We start from the raw sequence: 18536 nt of genomic DNA, 5'->3' as shown, positions 1-18536 counted from the left end.
CTGCTGCCACATAGAGCATTTTATGAGGGATGGAAGAAAACTAAGGCTTCCCCAGCCTGCCTTTCCCCCAGCATTTCGTAAAACAGGGAGTAGAAAGATCTTAAATGAGGATCTATAGGCATCCCGCTGCAGCTGCGGGACCCACAGCCTTTCTTGAAGAGTGCACAGAATCACAATGTGCACAAACCATCCATCCAGGGATGCACAAGGAGCAGCACGCTGGACAGAAACAGAAAGGAGAACGAAAGGTGTTAAATCCACCCTCCCGTGGGAGCGAGGTGCCTCGGTGTGGGCCGCTCCATCCGGCCACATGGGACAAGGTGCCCACAGCCTTCACTCCAAGCTCCGAGCAGCAGCAAGTCCTTTAGGAAAAGGCCAAGCAGAGGTGACAGCTGTGCCGGCTCCACAGTCACTGTCTTTTACCTGCCAGCTCAGTACTCAAACACCTATAAACTACAAGGGACATTTAAATAACTTGCAGCTTGAACCTGCCACATAACTAACACCCCCGAGTGGCCCACACCACCTCGCTCCACGCTGGATCCCCTGAATTTCTCCCCTTGAAGCTTTCATTTTACATTGAATTTTTTAAAAAAGACTGGAGGTAGCTTCAGGCTCTAGAAAGGCCTAAACATTTTCCCTGCACTTCAGTTGTCACCCTGGGTTATTAGCCAGGCTGTTTATAAAACAAATTTTAAATGCCAGCTTTTATCTATTACAGTTTTATTAGTCTTGAATGATACATCATATGTGCTGGACGCATAAGAGGGTCGGAAACATGGTTCGCATTTTAAAATGCTTTAGTGAAAACAAATGAATTATCTTTATTAAGTGAATTGAACCTTGCTGTGTCCTCCACTGAAAGATTTCAGTGTTAGTGAATCTCTTTCCTCATTGTTCTTTTTTTTTTCCACCTCATGTTAGGCAAGGAAAACAAGCATTTCTGCTTTTACAGATCCCAAATGGTTTCTCAGTTTTAAATTAAAGACTCTGTGAACTTTCTGAATATACAGAAATGAAGAAAATATTCTCTATGTACTTGCAGAAGAGGCTACTTCTCCAAAGCTGGTTTAGTGCTTCATCAGACTCCGGTTCCGTGTGCTCAGCCAAGAGTGACAACCATCACTTCACTGGTTTGACTTTATTTGAGATATTGGCAGGAAAAATGCACCGCCTAGGCTCTCTTTAAGTACAAGAAATGCAGGTATTACATCAGATGGCTTAGGCTTAAACAAAAAAAAAAAAAAGGTATTTATATATTTTAACCTGGTTAACAGAAAACATTTTTAACAAAACCTAAATTTTGAATCCAGGTTATGAACTCAAGTTTATAAAAGAGAGTGTAACTGCAAAGAGCGGGTGGAGATGCTCCACTGCTGGTTTTATTAGCTAACTTAGCCAACAATCAGCTTTTATTCTTATCAAAGATACAGATGCATCCATTTGCTATTAAACAGATCTGTTTTCTGCAAACTAGATGTAGCTTCCAGGCTCCAGATAAGTGGTGAATCTGGCCCGAAGCCTCCAAGCAGAGGAATTTTCATTTTAACACCTTCTTGGAGCCGTATTTAAATTGATCATCAGTGTAAACAAACACAATCTAAATGGACTGTCTTGATGGGTGTAAGCTCCTTGGAGGTACAGACTATCTCCTGTCTGCATACTTGTTCGGTGTTTAACACATTGGGGCCCCAGCTCCAGCAATGTCACTCTGATCTTCATAAGGATTTTACCAGCAATTTACAAGCAAACTTAATCTGCCGAAACAATCAAATACAAAGACCCCAAAAAGGATCTGGATCCCAGTTTTCCAGTTCTAAAGCTTCAGAGAGGGGGATGATAATCCCTAAACAAGCGACACATTTCAAAACCAAAGTTTTACGGAGGAAGGGGAGGTTGGAAGGAGAGAAAGAGGGATGAGCTTCGCATAGCACTGCAATGCCACAGGAAAGCGCCACGTTTAATGTAATCAAGCTCTACATTGCAGCCATATGGAAACAATTTCAGTCAATAAACAACTCCTGCAAGAAGACAGCAGAGGAACAGAAAAATCAGATACAGAGTTAGCTAGGAGGCAGGAAAAGCTAAGAAGCTTGTGTTATAAGAAATATTAATGTACAACAAAGCAGCACACTCTTTTGAGTCTCCGTTACTTGCCTTAGACCTCCACAGTGCCACAGCTCAGACTGCAAACAGCAGAAATGCCGTACCTGCTTTTACAGTGTCCTTCCCAGACCCTGGGCCTCAGTCTTGTTCCTTTTCTTCCCCCTTCCAAATGTTTCCCCAAAGCCTATCGCTACGGCAGGTTTCCCACTCACCAGCCAGAAAGGAAGCAGACGTCCCAAACCCCAAGATCCTCACCCGACCTCTTTGCATTTTATCTGCCTGGAATTTGCAGGTTTCCAAACAGGGGCTTCCTCATGGAGCCAGTCCTTTCAAACACCTAAACACAAAACAAGCAACCAACACACAAACCACCAAACCCAAAACACAACACACTTCACCTCTTCCTGATAGTGGTATTTAAACGAGGTTTGGTTTCAAGATCCTGTATTATCTTGTATCCTAAAAAGCAACGGCAAAAATGCTGCCTCTCCTCCAGAAAGAGACATTCCTGGGCAATGCTGATTACAGCAGTAACATGGAAGGAGTAAAAGCTAAATCAGTTTGGGACAGGAAAAGGGAAATGCAGGGGAACAGCCAGCAAGAGAAGGCAGCTGCATTTGTAACAAAAAGGTATGTTGCTATGAATAAAACAGAATTTACTTAAGTGTGACAGAGGCCTTACACCAATATTTATCAGAATTATGCCCGTGAAACAAACTGAACTATAATTCCAAAGTGTCTTCATAAGTAGCCACTTGCAAAGGTTAGAAAGGTGTTTGTTCACTCCCAGGACGCCGTGCAATCTTCCAGCCCACGCTCCACCGCCACCCCAAAAGCATCGCGGTTTTACACTTGCAGCCATTTAGGAACAAAAAGGTCTTGGGACGTTCCTCAAACTAACCAAAGCGCAACATTCAACAAGACACACACAAAAAGAGCTCATCATTTTTTTTTTAAACTAACTTTCAAGTTGGAGAAGCAGGATTACTGTGAACGCATCTCCCTTACACTGGGGCAAGATGCTTCCGTCACACAAAGTACCTTCTAATTCACCAGTAATAAAAGAATACTTCCAGCAGATCCATTAAGAGTGAAACATTTGAAATCCATGCACTGAAGGGCTTTTTGCACTCCTGCAGGGTGGTTTGGTTATTTTCTGTTTTTTAAAGGAAACAAGGGCAAAACCCAAGGCCAGGTAATGTTCACATTGTGTTAACGCTCAAAAAGGGGAAAACGTGGAGAGCTGTAAGGCAGTCAGCTGGGTCGCAATCCAGGCAAACCAACATGAGAAAAATATATGTATACATTCCCAGTAAACAATTAGAGAGCAGGTGCTTCGGTAGTGACAGTCGGCATGTTTTAATGGCAAATATCCTGATAAAGGACTAACTTTGTTCTTTGAGATTACAAAGGCAGCCGAACAGCAGAAAAGATGCGCATTGGGCGTACGTTGGTTCTAGTGGAAATGCACATCGGCTGCTCCGTATCGACTGGTGCTTTCTGAGGGCTGTCAGTTCGCCAGCTCTTCATCTACTTCCTGGGATTGCATCATGCTAGTTTTTTTGTCACTAAATTTAAGGGCTGATGCAGTTCAACATTTTTATCGCTGCAGATAAAAATCTGTGACTGACACACGACTATAGGAACAGTACATTACGATGAGGAAAGGACGGAAAAAGAAAGACGTCTGAATACCTTAACGTAGCTCAGGAAAGCAAAACGCATCTGAATACAAAGGCCAATTTATAATCTAAGAAATGCAGACTGCACCTACTAAATGGCAGGCTTAACTAAGAATAATCTCAGTGTCGGCACAGCGAGGCTCACAAATGGGATTTCCCAATGCAAAGGGGCTACTGTGAACCTTTTAAATGCTGCTGCACTTCAGCATTCAGTCCGGATCAGACACAGGCCGGAACATTCTCCAGTTTTGGTTTCCACGATGTTAAAAATAACCTGAGACCATGAGAATCACCGGATGATCTGAGTGCAGGAGAAAATGCCTCAGAGTGAGACTTAAAAGCTCAACTCTGTTTCCTTATCAATCGAGTAACTTGATTACAGAGCGTAAGTACCTCCATGGCAAGAAAGTCCTGGATACTAAAGGGCTCTAATCTTGTCAGGAAAGTCATAACAAGAACCAGCGGCAGAACTTAGACAAATTCAAATGAGAAATCAGCCACTTATTTTTAACAGTGAGATGGCACCAACTACCAAGAGAAGTGATGAGTCTGAACTTACCAATGATGGACGCTCAGGGCTGGAAAGTTTTCAAATTGTTTTTAGCCAAACACCAGTTATTGGTCTCAGTTTCAGAGTAAATGATTAAAATTTAAAGCCTTGGGATAGAAAGCACATAAAATGTATCAGACAAGATTTTAATTGCCTGTTCTCACGTTAAATTTTATGAATCTCTAATATGTTAACATCATTCTACTTCTATGGACGAGGAAATTAAAGAGGGTGGGACAAGTTTCAAGTTCAATAAGTTCCCTCTTTTTCAGACTGCTGTACTATTCACTAAACAGCACCATTCCAGCAAGCAGATGGAGCCTCCGTGAAAGGCAAACAGAGAACAACCAATGGTGATGCCTGGAACCCACACGTAATACAACTTAGTGGAGAAAACTGTGATCAGCCGCTTACCTCTCCCATCTGAGGCATGAAAAAAATCAGTATTCACTTAAATAACTAGTTCTTACTCTGTGTAAATACACTTACGACATTGGTGTTTGTACCAGCGAGAGCGGCAGCATGCACTTCCACCCAGCCAAGAATCTTCAAATACTTGACAAACGTGAAAGCATCTCAACAGCCCTGAAAGGCTTCTTTTCGTATTACACGCTGGAACGCAGGCGGTCAAGAAGTTTGCCCTGGGTCATAAAGTAAGACCCACGGCAGAGCCTACACACGAGAGCCCAGCGCAAGCTCATTGCCAGGAAGAACTTTCCTTTTCAACATTTCAATGCGACTTACACGTCAGAGCTGCTGCAAACCCAGTTGCTCCGACTCCAAAACCCTGCCTGTTAAATCACAAAGAGATTTCTAGTGAAAGCTGACATTGTAATCGGAGAATCTGCTCATGGCAGAGAAACTGTCCAAAATAAAGGTCAGAATAAAGATCCAAGCAGAAACAGCACTTGTATTTTATGAACTAACTAAATGCTTTCTGCTTCCATTAGTATTACAGCACCACTGGAGGAACAAAAAGCAGATTCAGTGCTTCCTTCAGAGCTCCTAAGAAACGGGCAGCTCGAAATGCAGGAAATGACTATATGCTACACTTCCCGATTGATAGGGCATAGGCTTATCAGAATCAAACTGCCTGTTCACAAGGCTCCCTGCAAGAGTAGCCTACAGTATTATTTCAGTAGCAGTTGTTTAACTACTGAACTTAACATTCAACATATTTATTTTAAGAAAGTGAAGAGAAAATAAGACTTCCTAAATATTAAGTTCAAAAGTAGGGAGAAAACAGATGCCAGAAATTCAGGGCAAGCGAGATTCAGCTGGGGGTAGAGCCAAACATAATATATTTTGTATGCCTGGCTTGTAAATGACTTTCCCAGCCCAGTATCAAGATCTTCATATAAATTTAATGTAGCCTAAATAGATGTCTTATAAGCACGGAGAACAAAAGAATGCCGCCTCCATGCATGAAGCAGGTAATAAAAATTGTTTCCTCTGGCTGCAAGAAACTCTTCAGTAGATCTGGAAACAAAACTCTACCCATTGGGCAAATAGTGACCGGAGGACGTTCTCACCAACACACCACGGGCATATATACAATGAATACATAACATAATTAATTTTGGTGTACACATATAAATAACCTGATGAAGGGCCGTGCTTAGTAAAGAGTTTCAGGCGATTAGCTGCACTGAAACCAACGTGAAATGCTGAAGTAACCATTCCTAGAGGAGCTCTGTAGGAGAAAGAGTTAACTGACCTTCCATACCTTCTGGTTGGCTGCACAGGAAAGATAAAGCGGAATACACTCGGTCAGAAGCGCTGCACTACAGCAGCTCCCAGTTTTAAGAGCAGGCTTTAACTTCAGACTCTGCTTTGAGCTTTGCTCGAGAACTGGGAAAGGTAAATCTGCACACACGCGGGCAGAATAACCAGTCAGGGATTCTTCTTTTAATTCTTAAAAAAGGGTGCATCAAACCAGTAATTGTTCAACCTTTTGGTGTCTACATTAACAAGGTGCTGAATCAAAACAATAACAAACGTGCATGTGCATTCCTGAGATAAGATTTGATGTTCCACACTGAAAAACTCCTACTAAACGAAGCAGAAGAAAGGCTATGCAAGAAAAAGGGGCATCCCTTACAGTCTGGTTAGAAAGTTTACCCCACAGCACCTTTGGCCTGATAGAGAGGGGGGCGGAAAAAATCTAATGAATTTAAAAGCATTAAAATTAACTGAACAAATAAGGATGACAAGTGTCAAAGCACAGAAGTCAATGGAACATGGGTAATCCTCCCATCACTGTAAGAAAATCTTATTGAGCACATTAGACAACCAGCCAATAAATTCCTTATATGGTTAATATATACTAATATATCACAGATATAAAAGTGTAATAGACAAAGCCACGTTCAAGTGCCACTGACTCAGCATGTGACCTTGAGTGAGTCACTTGGCCCTTACGCCTCAGTTTCTCTATCTGTAAAATACTGATACCTCTGTAAAGCACCTGAAGATTTACAAACGAAGGTACAAAGTATCGTTTTATCAGGAGGAAGACGGTGGCTCGGCCACAACGAATCAAATGTGAAACATCAGAGCCATTCTCCACTAGCACCCCACAGAAGTTATGGCCATAAATCGATCAGTTCTGATTAGGCTGGGCTTTACGATGCAATAATTGTGATAGCAGTGGTTTCATAACTGTGAAACGAGCACTTTGCTCAGCAGCGCATTATGTAGGAAACCTGCACGAATGAGCTTGGGTAAACCCGACTGCAACAGCAAAGAAAAGCAGCATCCCAAACACAATACACTTTTTAAGGGTATCTATCATAAAAGCTTCTCCACATGTTTTTAGGGTCCCAGGTTAACCCTGTATAAGCACCCAGTTGAGCAGGAGGAGAGGGGAAGGAAATCAAACAATGCCGTGTTTAAAGAAAGCCCAGATTTCAAGTGAATGTGCCTCTTTTTAGCAGTCACGACACAAAAATAAATGTGTTTCTCACAGTTACAAGATGAAATTTTCAGCTGGCCGGCGACTACAGAGCCGATTCTCTGCTTCTTTCTGTGGACCACATGACTGCCTCAATACATAAGACCATTTTCTGTGCCAACTTGAAATGAAGACCACATAGTTAATAGTTTGCAACCTCCTTTCCCCCAGAAGATCTTCAGAGTTGAGTAATAAAATTCCTCACATGATTTCAATGAGAGGGTTCACTTGTCAGAGGCTGTTTCAAGATAGTATCATATGTCAGGGAGGTGCTGTTCAGACGCAGCTTTCCAATCCTGTGTTTTCAAGGCTCGACTGAAAATGAAAAAAAACCCACCAAACTTCAGGCTATAAAGTTTGAAACTGGAAGAAAAATAAACTCTTTACATTATTTTTTAAATGTGGAAGTTAACCAGTTAAAGAGAGAGGAAGAAAAACTGATTAAAGCCCTGACAAACCCTGGAGATCACAGACTCATTACTAGTTCTGCTGCAGACTTTGTGTATGAACCTGGGCAAGTTAATCCCTCTCCACCTTGGTTTGCCACCTGGCAAATGAAAAACAACGCTTCCTTTTCATATCCTGTTATTCTTGCTTGTATTGTTCCCCAAATGAAAAGCATTTGTCAAAACACTTATCTTTAGCATTGAAAATTGCATTCATAGCTAACACACCACCCATTTGCAAGGCTGAGTGTTCAAATATGAGCTCTTCATATTCTTTGCTACCCAGCCATCCTGATTTTATACATGTCAAAAGCGAGTTTTAGTCAGTACAGGAATATTAGAATGCAAAATGCAACTTTTTAAACAACCCTACATATAAAACCAGCCTTACGGATATAACTTAGACCCCCAAAAATTCAAATTCTCCTCATTATCTCCTCAAAATCCCACTATAACCATGACATTGGTCTCACTTCATTGATAACTCACAAGGTAATATTATTAGCATCGGCATCATTAAAGCCCAGTCCCATGAGAATGTGTATATGGATCCAGTGCCCGCTTCATTAAAATTGGTATAAAGTGAAATCCACTTCAGTGACTTTAGAAGAAGTGTCAAAGCTGCATAAACTTATGGGTAGAGGAAATAAAGGCATGGGTTTTTTTTTGCAGTAGCGTTCTTAAGATGACAGCATGCTTTCAAGCGTTTGATTTCAAACCCTAAACTTTGCAGCACGTGAAAAACATTTGCCACAGATTCCAACCCTGTAATGTGTCATTCTGTAGTGCCCCTAAAAGTTCTGCACAGAAATCACTGTAAAGTTGCTGTCTTTAGATTAAAACATGCTGTTAATTCATGCAAATTGGTTTATTTTCTAACATACCCAACCAAACATATTTGGAAACGCCTGTATGGAAGGGGCAGCACAGCGTTCCTCCTTTCTCATGTTTCTGTTTCATTAATTCTTCCAATTCCCCGCCCAAACATTGTATCCTAAAGATCTAAACTTCACCACTCCCCTACTGACATCCAACAAAAAAAAAAGAACCATCCCAAAAGTTAATGGTAGAACAATTATTGACATTCATGCTTATTAAAAATTTAAAAATCAGTTTAAAATACAAATGTTAGAACCCCACTGTCTTCCCACCTCCAGATACCGACGAAGAAACATATCAAACACCTCTATCAATGTATGGATTATCACTATAAAGTAAGCACTTCATAATAATTTAATTTTCAAAACGCTGGCCAGACGTGAACTTTTAATATCCTTTTGAAGGAGACCAGGAAGACCCCCACAGAAACTGCCTTACTAGTAAGCTTTCTGCAGCTGATACCAGTTACCAGTTCTGTGGAATTATCAGAATCACAATGCTAAAGAGATGCACATTTTCTAGAACGGTCAACAAACAGAAAGGAATTGCTCAAGACCACTCAGTAAAGTACTTATAAGAGATAAGCAGGCCTCATCCACCCGTGGTTTTCTTGCAGATTTCCTTACCAGTGTCTAAAAATCCTGCAGTTTCACCTGTGGTAGCATTCCTGTAACCCAGCTGGCAGCCTGCATACCACAATGTTGTCTAGACCTGCTCTGAACGGAGCTGGATGACACAGGAGTAAAAATGCTGATGCCTGTTCTGGTGCTCACGCTGGTGCTAAAGGAACCAGAGGAGGAAGAACAGACATCGCTGAGTAAAACACGAGTTCCTTGTTCCCAGTCTCATGCCTGGGCTCGTCAGACGATTCTGTCAAGCGTACAGAAAAAGTTGTGGCTGTCACAGGGCTAAAATAGAATCTTCAGATAAGGGAAAAAGAGCGTTCCCAAACCTCAGTTTTCAGATGCAGTATCAAACCCTGCTCTTTCACAGAGCCCCGTGCTCCTAGAATGTGCAGATAACAAATGCATCCCTGCACAGATAACATATTCCATCCCTTTCTCACTTCTCCCCTACTTCCCTCCCCCATCCCCATCTCAGAGATGTTTCCTTTGCAATTTGGAAGAGAAATGGCAAAAAGGGAGATGCAAAACACAGAAATAAATTAAGTTTGTTCTCTGCTGTTGACAGATTTGGCCCTAGCATGATGGGAGAAAAAAAATGTCAAGAGTGATAAATCCATATATACCTACTCCAAACTACACCCAACATCCCCAGGGACACGGTATAATGGTAAATAAATATAGATGCAGTTCCTACTAATGAGGCAGGGTACAGCAAGGCCAAAGAAAATGCAATCATCTCGGGGAAAAAACTGCACAGGACTCCTCCTCTCCCATCCATGGAGGAAATCAAATGCCAGCTGCACCATCCCAGGAAGGAAGCAGAGTCTGTACCTGATGAGCCCTGCAGAAATGAGCTAGTCATATCACGGGACGCAAGCCGGCACTTCGGGGTTTCGCCAGCCCACGAATCGGCTGCAAAGCACAATCCCTCTCTCCGATACGATAATTTGTACGTGGTACCATTCATGCAAATTGTAGGGTTTTTTTCCTTCTTTCCCCATCCCCGTTAGTTTGAAGCAGGGGCACGTAGCTGGTGTCTGTCACATCTGTTCCGACACTGCTCTCAAACGTGTGTCCTGGCCATCGCTTTAACGCTTTCCTCCCTACAAAGTTTAAATCTTCCCAGCTTCAGTACATTTTGTACTTAAAAGCCACTGATCTGTACTCCCAGCGTCACTTCAGCAGGAGAATAAATTGAGATATACCCGACTCCACAGACAAAACAGCAAACATACAATCTTCATTTCCTCTTCCTTCTTCCCCCCACCCCAAAAGGCATTTTTTTGTCCCTAACACGAAAGGACTGGGAAAAACAGCACACATGACCAAAGCTTTTTCAGACCTATCGCAAAGAAAAAAATGCTTTCCGGAGAAGTGCTGTGCAAACATACCAAGAGACACTCTTAAAACTGAAAAAAACCCACCCAACCCATCATGCAAAACTGAGGTTGAGGAACTCAGCTCGATCTGTCTCGCATGTGTATTTTTCACCCAAAACCAGTCGCTTCTTGTTTTGTTTTAACCCCGAATCAAAGCAAAACGGTTCAGCGACATTCCCCGCCGCTTCCTCCAACCGGTCCTGGGGTCAAACACGCTGTTCTTCCAAAAAAATAAAAGATGATCCCGGCGCGGGTATAAAAACACTTACACCCCCTCCCCATCTCTTCCCAAGAAGTACAAAATAAACAAGCCTATGACACCCCACCCAAGCTCTCCTCGCACATTTTGGGAATGACTTCCCTCCGGGTCCTCCTCCTCCCCCACCCGTTCCCATGTTAAAACTCTCCAGCAACAAGACACCCTTCGCATTCACGCCTTTCCCTTCCCCGAAAACCCTCCCTCAAAGCCCCGGGAGCTGCAACAGCTCTCACCCTCCTCATCGCGCCGCTTCCCAGCCCCGGGATCCAGCGGGGTTGGGCTCACCCCGTTTCCCCCCTTTCCACAGGCACAAAGCACCGGGGCTCCCCTAAAAAAGAGCCCCCAGGGCGGCCCCGCAGCCCCCCAGTCAGGGCAGAGCTCCCCGGGAAAGCGGGTTCCATCCTCAGAGAGCACCGGGCTCCATCCCCGCGGCGTCGGAGCCTTCCCCGGCCAACCCACGGCCGGGTCGGGGCAGTTTCTCCCCGCCCGAGTTCCCACGGACACGGAGCGGGGGGACCCCCCGACCCCCCAGCACCAAACTCAGCAGCGAACAAAACCCGAAACACCACAAAAAAAAAGAAAGAAAATCAATAAAAATAAGCACCCACCCAGGTTGAGGGGACTCCGCCACCACTAGTCCGTCACCCCCGCACCCAGGAGACGGGTGAAAAAAATAAAAAGGCTAAATAAATAAACGGCAGGAACAACGATGGAAGGCTCTTCCTTAAAGCCCAAAGGCTGCCATGCCCTCCCGCAGACCCCCGCAGCAGCAACCCGGGGACACTTTTCCTCCTCCCCCGCTCCGGGCCGCCCAGAATAACCCGCAGCCGCGGCTCGAACTCTGGCCGAGCTGAGGGGCTGCCCCTGCCCGCCCCCGGCCGCCCCCCGCCCCGGCTTCCCCCCTCACGCACATCCCGCGCTGCGAGGCGAGGAAACCCGCTCTCCGCCGCGGCTCAACTCCCCTCAGGCAGCCGCGGTGCCGGCTCAGGGGGGTCCCCCCTTCCCGCCGCACCCCCTCCTCCCTCCAGCCCACCCACCCGCCCGCCCCCTCCCCTCACAAGGGCCGCTCTCCCTCCCCCCCCCAGCTTCCTCCCCACTCACCTCTGGGTGCTGGCGGCGCCTCCACCTCACCATGGAACGGCAGGACTGGGGGGGTCCCCCCGCCCGCCCCCGCCCCAGCGTGAGGGGAGATTAACGGGGGCGCAGAGGGAGGAGAACAATGGGGGGGAGGAAATCCCTCGGCCGCCAAGCCCCCCTCCCCGGCTCGCTCTCCTCCTGCCGCTCCCTCCTCCCCGCTCTCTCCCTCTTTCTTTTTTTTTTTTTTTTGGCTCAATCACACCAGACTGACTGTCTTTGTCTGTCTGACAAGCGCCATGTTGATATCAACATCCAAGCTCCCACCTGCTGCAGCTGTGAGACCCTGGGACTTGTAGTTCCCCCCTCCCCAGGGTGGCGGGGCGAGCGGCCGCGCCGGGACTACAACTCCCAGCATGCCTGGCGGCGCCGCACGCCGATAGAGCGCGGGGCGAAGCGCGGGGCGGACTACAACTCCCGGCATGCCTCGGGAGGGAGGGGCGGGCTCGGCCATGACTTCATCCTGGGCGGGGGGGAGGACGGCGGGACTGCAACTCCCATGATGCCCTGAGGTGGGCGGGCGGGCAGGAAGGTGGGGGCAGGATTGTCCCACTAAATAGAACCGGGTGAAGCATGAAGCTGGTGAGTGTATGGGGTTGGGGGTGTTGTGAGGAAGTGGCGGGGGGGGGGGGGGGTCTCTTGCGATCGCCCCTGGGCCGCAGCAGCTTCAGCCTCACCTGCAGGCGTGAGGGGAAACTGAGGCACTGAGGGGGGCGGCTCTGAGGGAGCGGGGCGGGCCCGGCGCGCGAGCGGCCGTTAAGCGGTCAGCGGGGAAGCGGCGGCTGAGGGGAGGGGAGGGAGGCGGGAAAGGCCGCGGCGGGTGCGGGGTTAAACACCGAAGGGTGGGAGGGCGCCCAAGCCCGGGCGGGTGGCTCTTCTCCGGCCTTCTGCCCACCCCACCGGCGGGCTAGGGGCTACCGGGGGCGGGATGCGGGAGGAGGCGGGGGGTGTTTCTCTGCCTTCCTCCCTTGAAACACCCTTCCACCCTTGAAATATCACCGTGGAGCGAGGCCCCCGCATGTGTGGCTGTCTCCGGATTGCTGTAGGAATATTAATAAATCCTCCTTATTCGTAATAAAATCGTTTTCCATCGGCAGGGTGATGTTAACGCAGATAATTGCTAACAAGACAATCAGCCTGGAATACTTTGCTGAGGGTGCACTCTGCTTCTGACAAATAATTCGGTTCTGATATTGCAGTCTTCTAAAGGGAAGGTTATGAGGAAAATACATTACCCGTGTTATTGATCTCCTCTCTAGATCTCTGTTTTCAACTATTTAAGTTTCCCATAGACCTTGAGTTTAGCTGCTGCTTTATTTTCCAGGAAGAATTTCCCTGATTCACGTTCTTTGCTTGGAGATGAAAACCAAAGCAGCTTTCAAAATACCTGAGCAGAACGTTTGGTTAGTTTAACCTGGAGTTACAGTGGTGTTAAACATAAGATTGTCTCTCAGTTTTGACACTGAGCAGTTGGGCTTCAGGAAGCTTTGTAGAAGTGAACTTGGATTCTGGGCTTGTTTTGAGACCTCCAATAAATCACTATCCGTGGTGTAGCTGTGTGAAATTCAGTTGGTAGGCAGGTGCCCGAAGAGCTCAATCCTGCATAATCTTATGTATGTGATTAAATCTCTGTGTGTGGATGACTAGAACCAGCGGGACAAACTGTGCAAAGCTCAGCCCTTCGGGACGTGATTGTAGAGGCTGATGAAATGCAGGACGGGGCAAGCAAACTGAGAAATCTTTGAATGAAAACCGTAGATGAAATGCAGATTTCTTTCTTATGTCTAGTCTGGTATAGGGGTAGAGAAAGGGAAAGGGGAGGGATACAAGCTGTCTGAAATCTGTGTTGTAACATATTTAGGCCTGTGTATAAATTTGGGGACTGGGCATCATAAAACCGGATTCTTCATCTTATATTTTTCTGAAGATCTGTCTGAATCTTGGGGTTGTAGGGGGAGGAGTTGGATGATATTTCATCCTCTTTTTTTTTATTTGGGTTGAATTTGGAAGAGCAAGATAGAGGTAACAACCTCCAGACCTGAATCTGAATCCAGTGAAAATGTCAGACTCCACAAATGTGAACGTGCTTTGGTCCAGGCAAATCCAGTTCCTACTTTCCCCCTTGATTTTAAGCCAGCGTGTGATACTAATACTAGAAGGAGGCACTGCAGTATTTTTTGGCTTCGATTGGAATTCAAAGCACTGGCTTTAACCTGCGAAATGTGGAATGTTTTGGAGTCGCTAGCGTGAGGCATCATCTCTTTTCTCTGTCACGTTGCCATCCATGAGATCACCAGAGACGCTCGGTGCGAGCCAGATATCCACTGAGAACCTGGCTCTGCAAAGGTCTTCAGATCCGGAATTAGCCCCTTGTCTTCGTGCCCCACTCCATCAAACTTTCATCCCATTTACAAAGCCTGCCAAGAAGGTTGTGAGCTGAGGCATATTTGTGTCTTTTGTAGAATTTTTAACTTTTTTACATGCTGGTTTTTAACGGGGAGATGAGGCACCTATTAGCTGCACCGGCCTTTAGCCCTAAATAAACAAAAACAAGTGGAAGCAGACAAATCTTAGAGCAAAAAGGACTTGCATTTTAGTCCCCTCAGGAATATTAGTGGCTGGGATCTCTGAATCTGTTTTAAACAGTAACAAGTACAAACAGGGTGGAAATTATCACTTTTATAGTATGTCTAGAGATATATGGAGTGCAGACATTCATATTCCTGAATTTCGAATCTAAAATTGTACAGACCCAGAAATGTCACCTGTGCAAATAGCTAAATAGCATTTATTAATTCCCTCTTTCCTCCCTCTTTCCTCCCTCTTTCCTCCCTCTTTCCTCCCTCTTTCCTCCCTCTTTCCTCCCTCTTTCTTCCCTCTTTCCTCCCTCTATCCTCCCTCTTTCCTCCCTCTTTCCTCCCTCTTTCCTCCCTCTTTCCTCCCTCTTTCCTCCCTCTTTCCTCCCTCTTTCCTCCCTCTTTCCTCCCTCTTTCCTCCCTCTTTCCTCCCTCTTTCCTCCCTCTTTCCTCCCTCTTCAGTCGCTTTGCTTGAATCTGGTAGAAAGAGTCCGTTGTCTCTCAGGAATCCATTTAACCACAGCATGACAGCCACAGACATAGATTATTTTAGATGCTTTTCAAGAAGAAAAAAAGAAGATTTTCCAGTTAGCTCGTAGTTGTCAGGGTCGTGATCCTATTCATGACTTTTACAAAAAAAAACCCCGAGAAAGTGTTTTACTGATAAAAGTGGTGATATTTCATTGCCTTTTTAATTGCAGATAGTTTAAAAGCTACAAAAATAGTTTAGATTTCTTTTTCCCCTTCATTTCTTTCTATTTCCTCAGATTTATAGCTTTAGTTGTCAAAGTTCTGGTCTGGTGAGAACTTCTTTTCGCATGTATATTTTGTATTTGCAAATAAAACAACTTAATTCCTTACTTATGTACTCACTTCTTCACCAGCTTGGTTTTTCACCTTCTTTTTAGACTCTGCTAACAGTGGACAAAATGTAGTGTTGCTCCTTAAAAATTAAGGCTCTGTGAATTTGAAACAAAAGTCTTTGTGATATTTTTAATTTAATATTTGGGGCTTTTAGCAACTTTTTAATATTTAAATATAATTTAAACAGGGGTTTTGATGAATGGATGTAAACAGTCTCCTTGGGAGACACTTGCAGTCCCGTGTTAACATATTGTGAGCAGAAGTAGGAAATGAAGTGACTAATGTGCCTTCTTTCCACTTCTTAGCGTGAAGTATAGAAAGTGAACATAAGGTATGAATTCCTTAGAAAATGAGTGAGTCTGGTTTTAGTGCCGTGCATGGCCAACCAATTGATATTTTTCATCCTAATTGACCCGAATTCACATTGAAAAGCTGAAGTTTGACCACCTGAGCGTTGCTGTGCTGCCGGACGCCCAGGCTTCCAAGACACAAGAACTTGTATTTGAGATGCAGAATCTATTCTTGCAATCCCTGAAGGACCATGAATCCCTCATCAGAGAAACTCTCATGTGGAGGTGCCCACACGCTATTCAGACATTTACATTTCTAATCCTAAATTTTAAAGCTAGTGTTTTTATTCTCTTCTTATTCAACACTTCAGCTGCTCCGGTGCCTTGTTAAATGTTTCCCTGCTCTCCATACAAGAGGTGGCTGCATCTCAATGATGCTGAAGTGCCCCTGGACATAACCTGCTCGATGCCTCATTAAGCTTGCAAAGCACTTGGGATTTTTCGGTACACAAATCGTTCCATTCAGGTGTGGTTGTCCCTTCCTTGTGTTTCCTGTTTGCGTTTTGCGAGACAAAAAGCAGGTGAGAACGTGCCCCAGAGCCGCTCTAGTGCAGGTGTGCAGCACTCTCATCAGTGCCAAGCAGCCACAGAACGTGTGGCCTGCACCTTGGTTGGTCATTTAGGCAGGTTTCTTAGGGAAATAAAACTTGTGTTCCTGCAGAGATTCTCTCCTTCCATTTCCACCCCAAGTAAATTTCAAATTCAAATTTGCTAGCCAATTTCAGCCAAGTTTTGCTGGTAGAACTGAGTTTTGAAGACACCAATTTTTCTGGGATTTTTGCAAACGCAGGTGATTGTCAGAAAATAGAGATTCTGCATGTGTCCTAAATCAGAGAGAGGAGGTGTGCCGTCCTGACATGGGGAAATCTCCATGAACACACACGGACGTGAGACAGAATCCCAGGCTGGTTGGGTTGAAGGGACCTCTGGAGATCCCCCAGTCCAACCCAGCTGCTCACGCAGGGTCACAGAGCAGATCACACAGGTGGGTCCAGGCGGGTTTGAATGTCTCAGAGCAGGAGACTCCACACCCGCTCTGGGCAGCCTGGGCCAGGCTCTGGCACCCTCAAAGTAAAGAAGTTTCTCCTCAAAGAACAGATATCCATAGGAAATCAGATTTCGTTCTGGTATGTATGAAGCTGTGTTTAAAAATAAGGGCAAAAAGCAGTTTTCAAATGGGCGTCACACAGTTGGTCAAGGTCATGAGTAACTTACCCTCATATTCTCTTTCAGTACTGCCTGTCAGGACATCCAACCTTACCATGCAACGTACTCAAGTTCAAATCCACCACCATCATGTTGGATTGTGGGCTGGATATGACGTCTACCCTCAATTTCCTCCCATTGCCGCTGGTTCAGAGGTATGTTCTGTGGCCTGTAAGCACTTAGTCTGTGTCTTCTTGGGTTGCAGTTGGAGTGCTCTGTGTGAAACGGTGTATTGGAAGCAGGGAGGGGGTGAGTACAAATGAACAGCATCATCTGATATCATAAATAGACTTTGTTCACTTAAAAATTCTCTTTATCAAAATAACGTCCTTTGGCTCAGTAGACGGAAGACATTTTATGGATTTATTGATTGGTTTTTCTAGATAATTTATTCTAAGCTTCAGTAAAGTATTGCTGCAACTGCTCAGCACAAGTGAGGTCACATATCTGTCATCTTTCTGGCTTCTTCATGCAAGATGAGATAAATGGGTAACTGAGATGGAGTGCAGGGAGCCCAGCAAGTACTGTTTAACCAGCATCTTCTTAGGCTTTTCTTCAGAGCGCAGACTAATGCAAAGAAAAATAGCACTTTAAAGTCCTCGTTAGTTGACTTGATGGCATAATTGTTCCCTTTTAAAAATTAAATAAATAAAAGGGCAGTGCAGCTGAGCACGGGAGTGGAACAGCAGTGAAACAAAAGCAGAGTCTAGAAGAGAATCCTGAGAGCAAGACTGCCCCTTCCGAGCCCTCACCGCAGCTGCATCTTCCCAGGTTTTTAGGTGAATTTGGATATTCAGTTAGGGTGGCTTATGTCTTGCATAAATGGAACAAATTACAAAAATGAGAGGTCGGAAAGGTGGGAATGAGTAACTCTTGGTGATGGGAGGCAGGAGGGGTTTTCACAAAAGCCATTTAGTAACTTTGATCCACAAGGAAACAAGTGAAGTACATGCTGGGTTAGGGGGAGAAGACGATTGGGAAAAGGAGTTTCCTAAGGGACCTGATGAGGTTAAAGCTGTTTGTCCAGCACTTCCTATGATTTGTTATTTTTTTGGAGAGGAAAGGAATAGACAATGTAGGCATTGTTCTGCAAGAACAGGGAGTTCGAGAATTGCTGTACAGTAGGCAACAGATGCCTTAAGAAGGATCGGTGTGATGTTCGAATTTTGTCCCTTTACAAAATGCGATTGCTAACTACAATACTTAGGGGCAGTAGTAGATTTCAGAAGGATCCATAAAATCTGGGAAATCCAGGTACAGACAGAATTGCCTCGCATTCCCCTTCTCCCAGCCCCCAAAGAAAAAGGAAATTGAGAGAGGAACAAGAAGCAAAATTAGGTGATTGAACAAAGGCTTAAGAGGTTCTTTAGAACTGCAGGCATCAGCGCTCCCGGGGGATATGGCAGCTTTGTGTGCTGATAGCAGGCCCTGGGAATGAACGGCCAAATTGCAGGTCACAACCTGGAATTCCCCCAGTACCTCCAGAATGTCTGCATTGAAATGACTCAAACTCAATAAGAAAGGAT

At 45.1% G+C, this 18536-nt stretch overlaps 2 protein-coding genes across 31 annotated transcripts in view; one reads left to right on the top strand and one right to left on the bottom strand.

Moving 5' to 3' along the window:
- Window positions 1-12297, bottom strand: part of HMBOX1 (homeobox containing 1) — a 136406-nt gene extending 124109 nt beyond the window's left edge. For 13 of the 30 annotated variants that reach the window (XR_010471066.1, XM_065055595.1, XM_065055573.1 and 10 more), the window contains exon 1: window positions 11982-12286. The gene's annotated coding sequence lies outside the window, so the exon portion shown is untranslated. Of the gene's footprint in view, window positions 1-9242; window positions 10991-11488; window positions 11514-11791; window positions 11892-11981 lie in introns of those variants that run through there. The other 17 variants (XM_065055578.1, XM_065055585.1, XM_065055593.1 and 14 more) reach the window with 9 other exon arrangements.
- A 186-nt stretch (window positions 12298-12483) lies between these two features.
- The window catches only part of INTS9 (integrator complex subunit 9), a 74120-nt gene continuing 68067 nt past the window's right edge, over window positions 12484-18536 (top strand). The window contains exons 1-2 of the mRNA XM_065055572.1: window positions 12484-12596; window positions 17038-17165. Coding sequence (XP_064911644.1) covers window positions 12588-12596; window positions 17038-17165 — 137 coding nt within the window. The 5' untranslated portion in view covers window positions 12484-12587. The remainder of the gene's footprint in view (window positions 12597-17037; window positions 17166-18536) is intronic.

This window comes from Columba livia, chromosome 3 (assembly GCF_036013475.1).
Source record: "Columba livia isolate bColLiv1 breed racing homer chromosome 3, bColLiv1.pat.W.v2, whole genome shotgun sequence".
In the NCBI taxonomy this organism is placed as follows: Eukaryota; Metazoa; Chordata; class Aves; order Columbiformes; family Columbidae; genus Columba; species Columba livia.
Note: the sequence above shows the minus strand (reverse complement) of the source record. Positions and strands in the feature narration are given on the sequence as shown.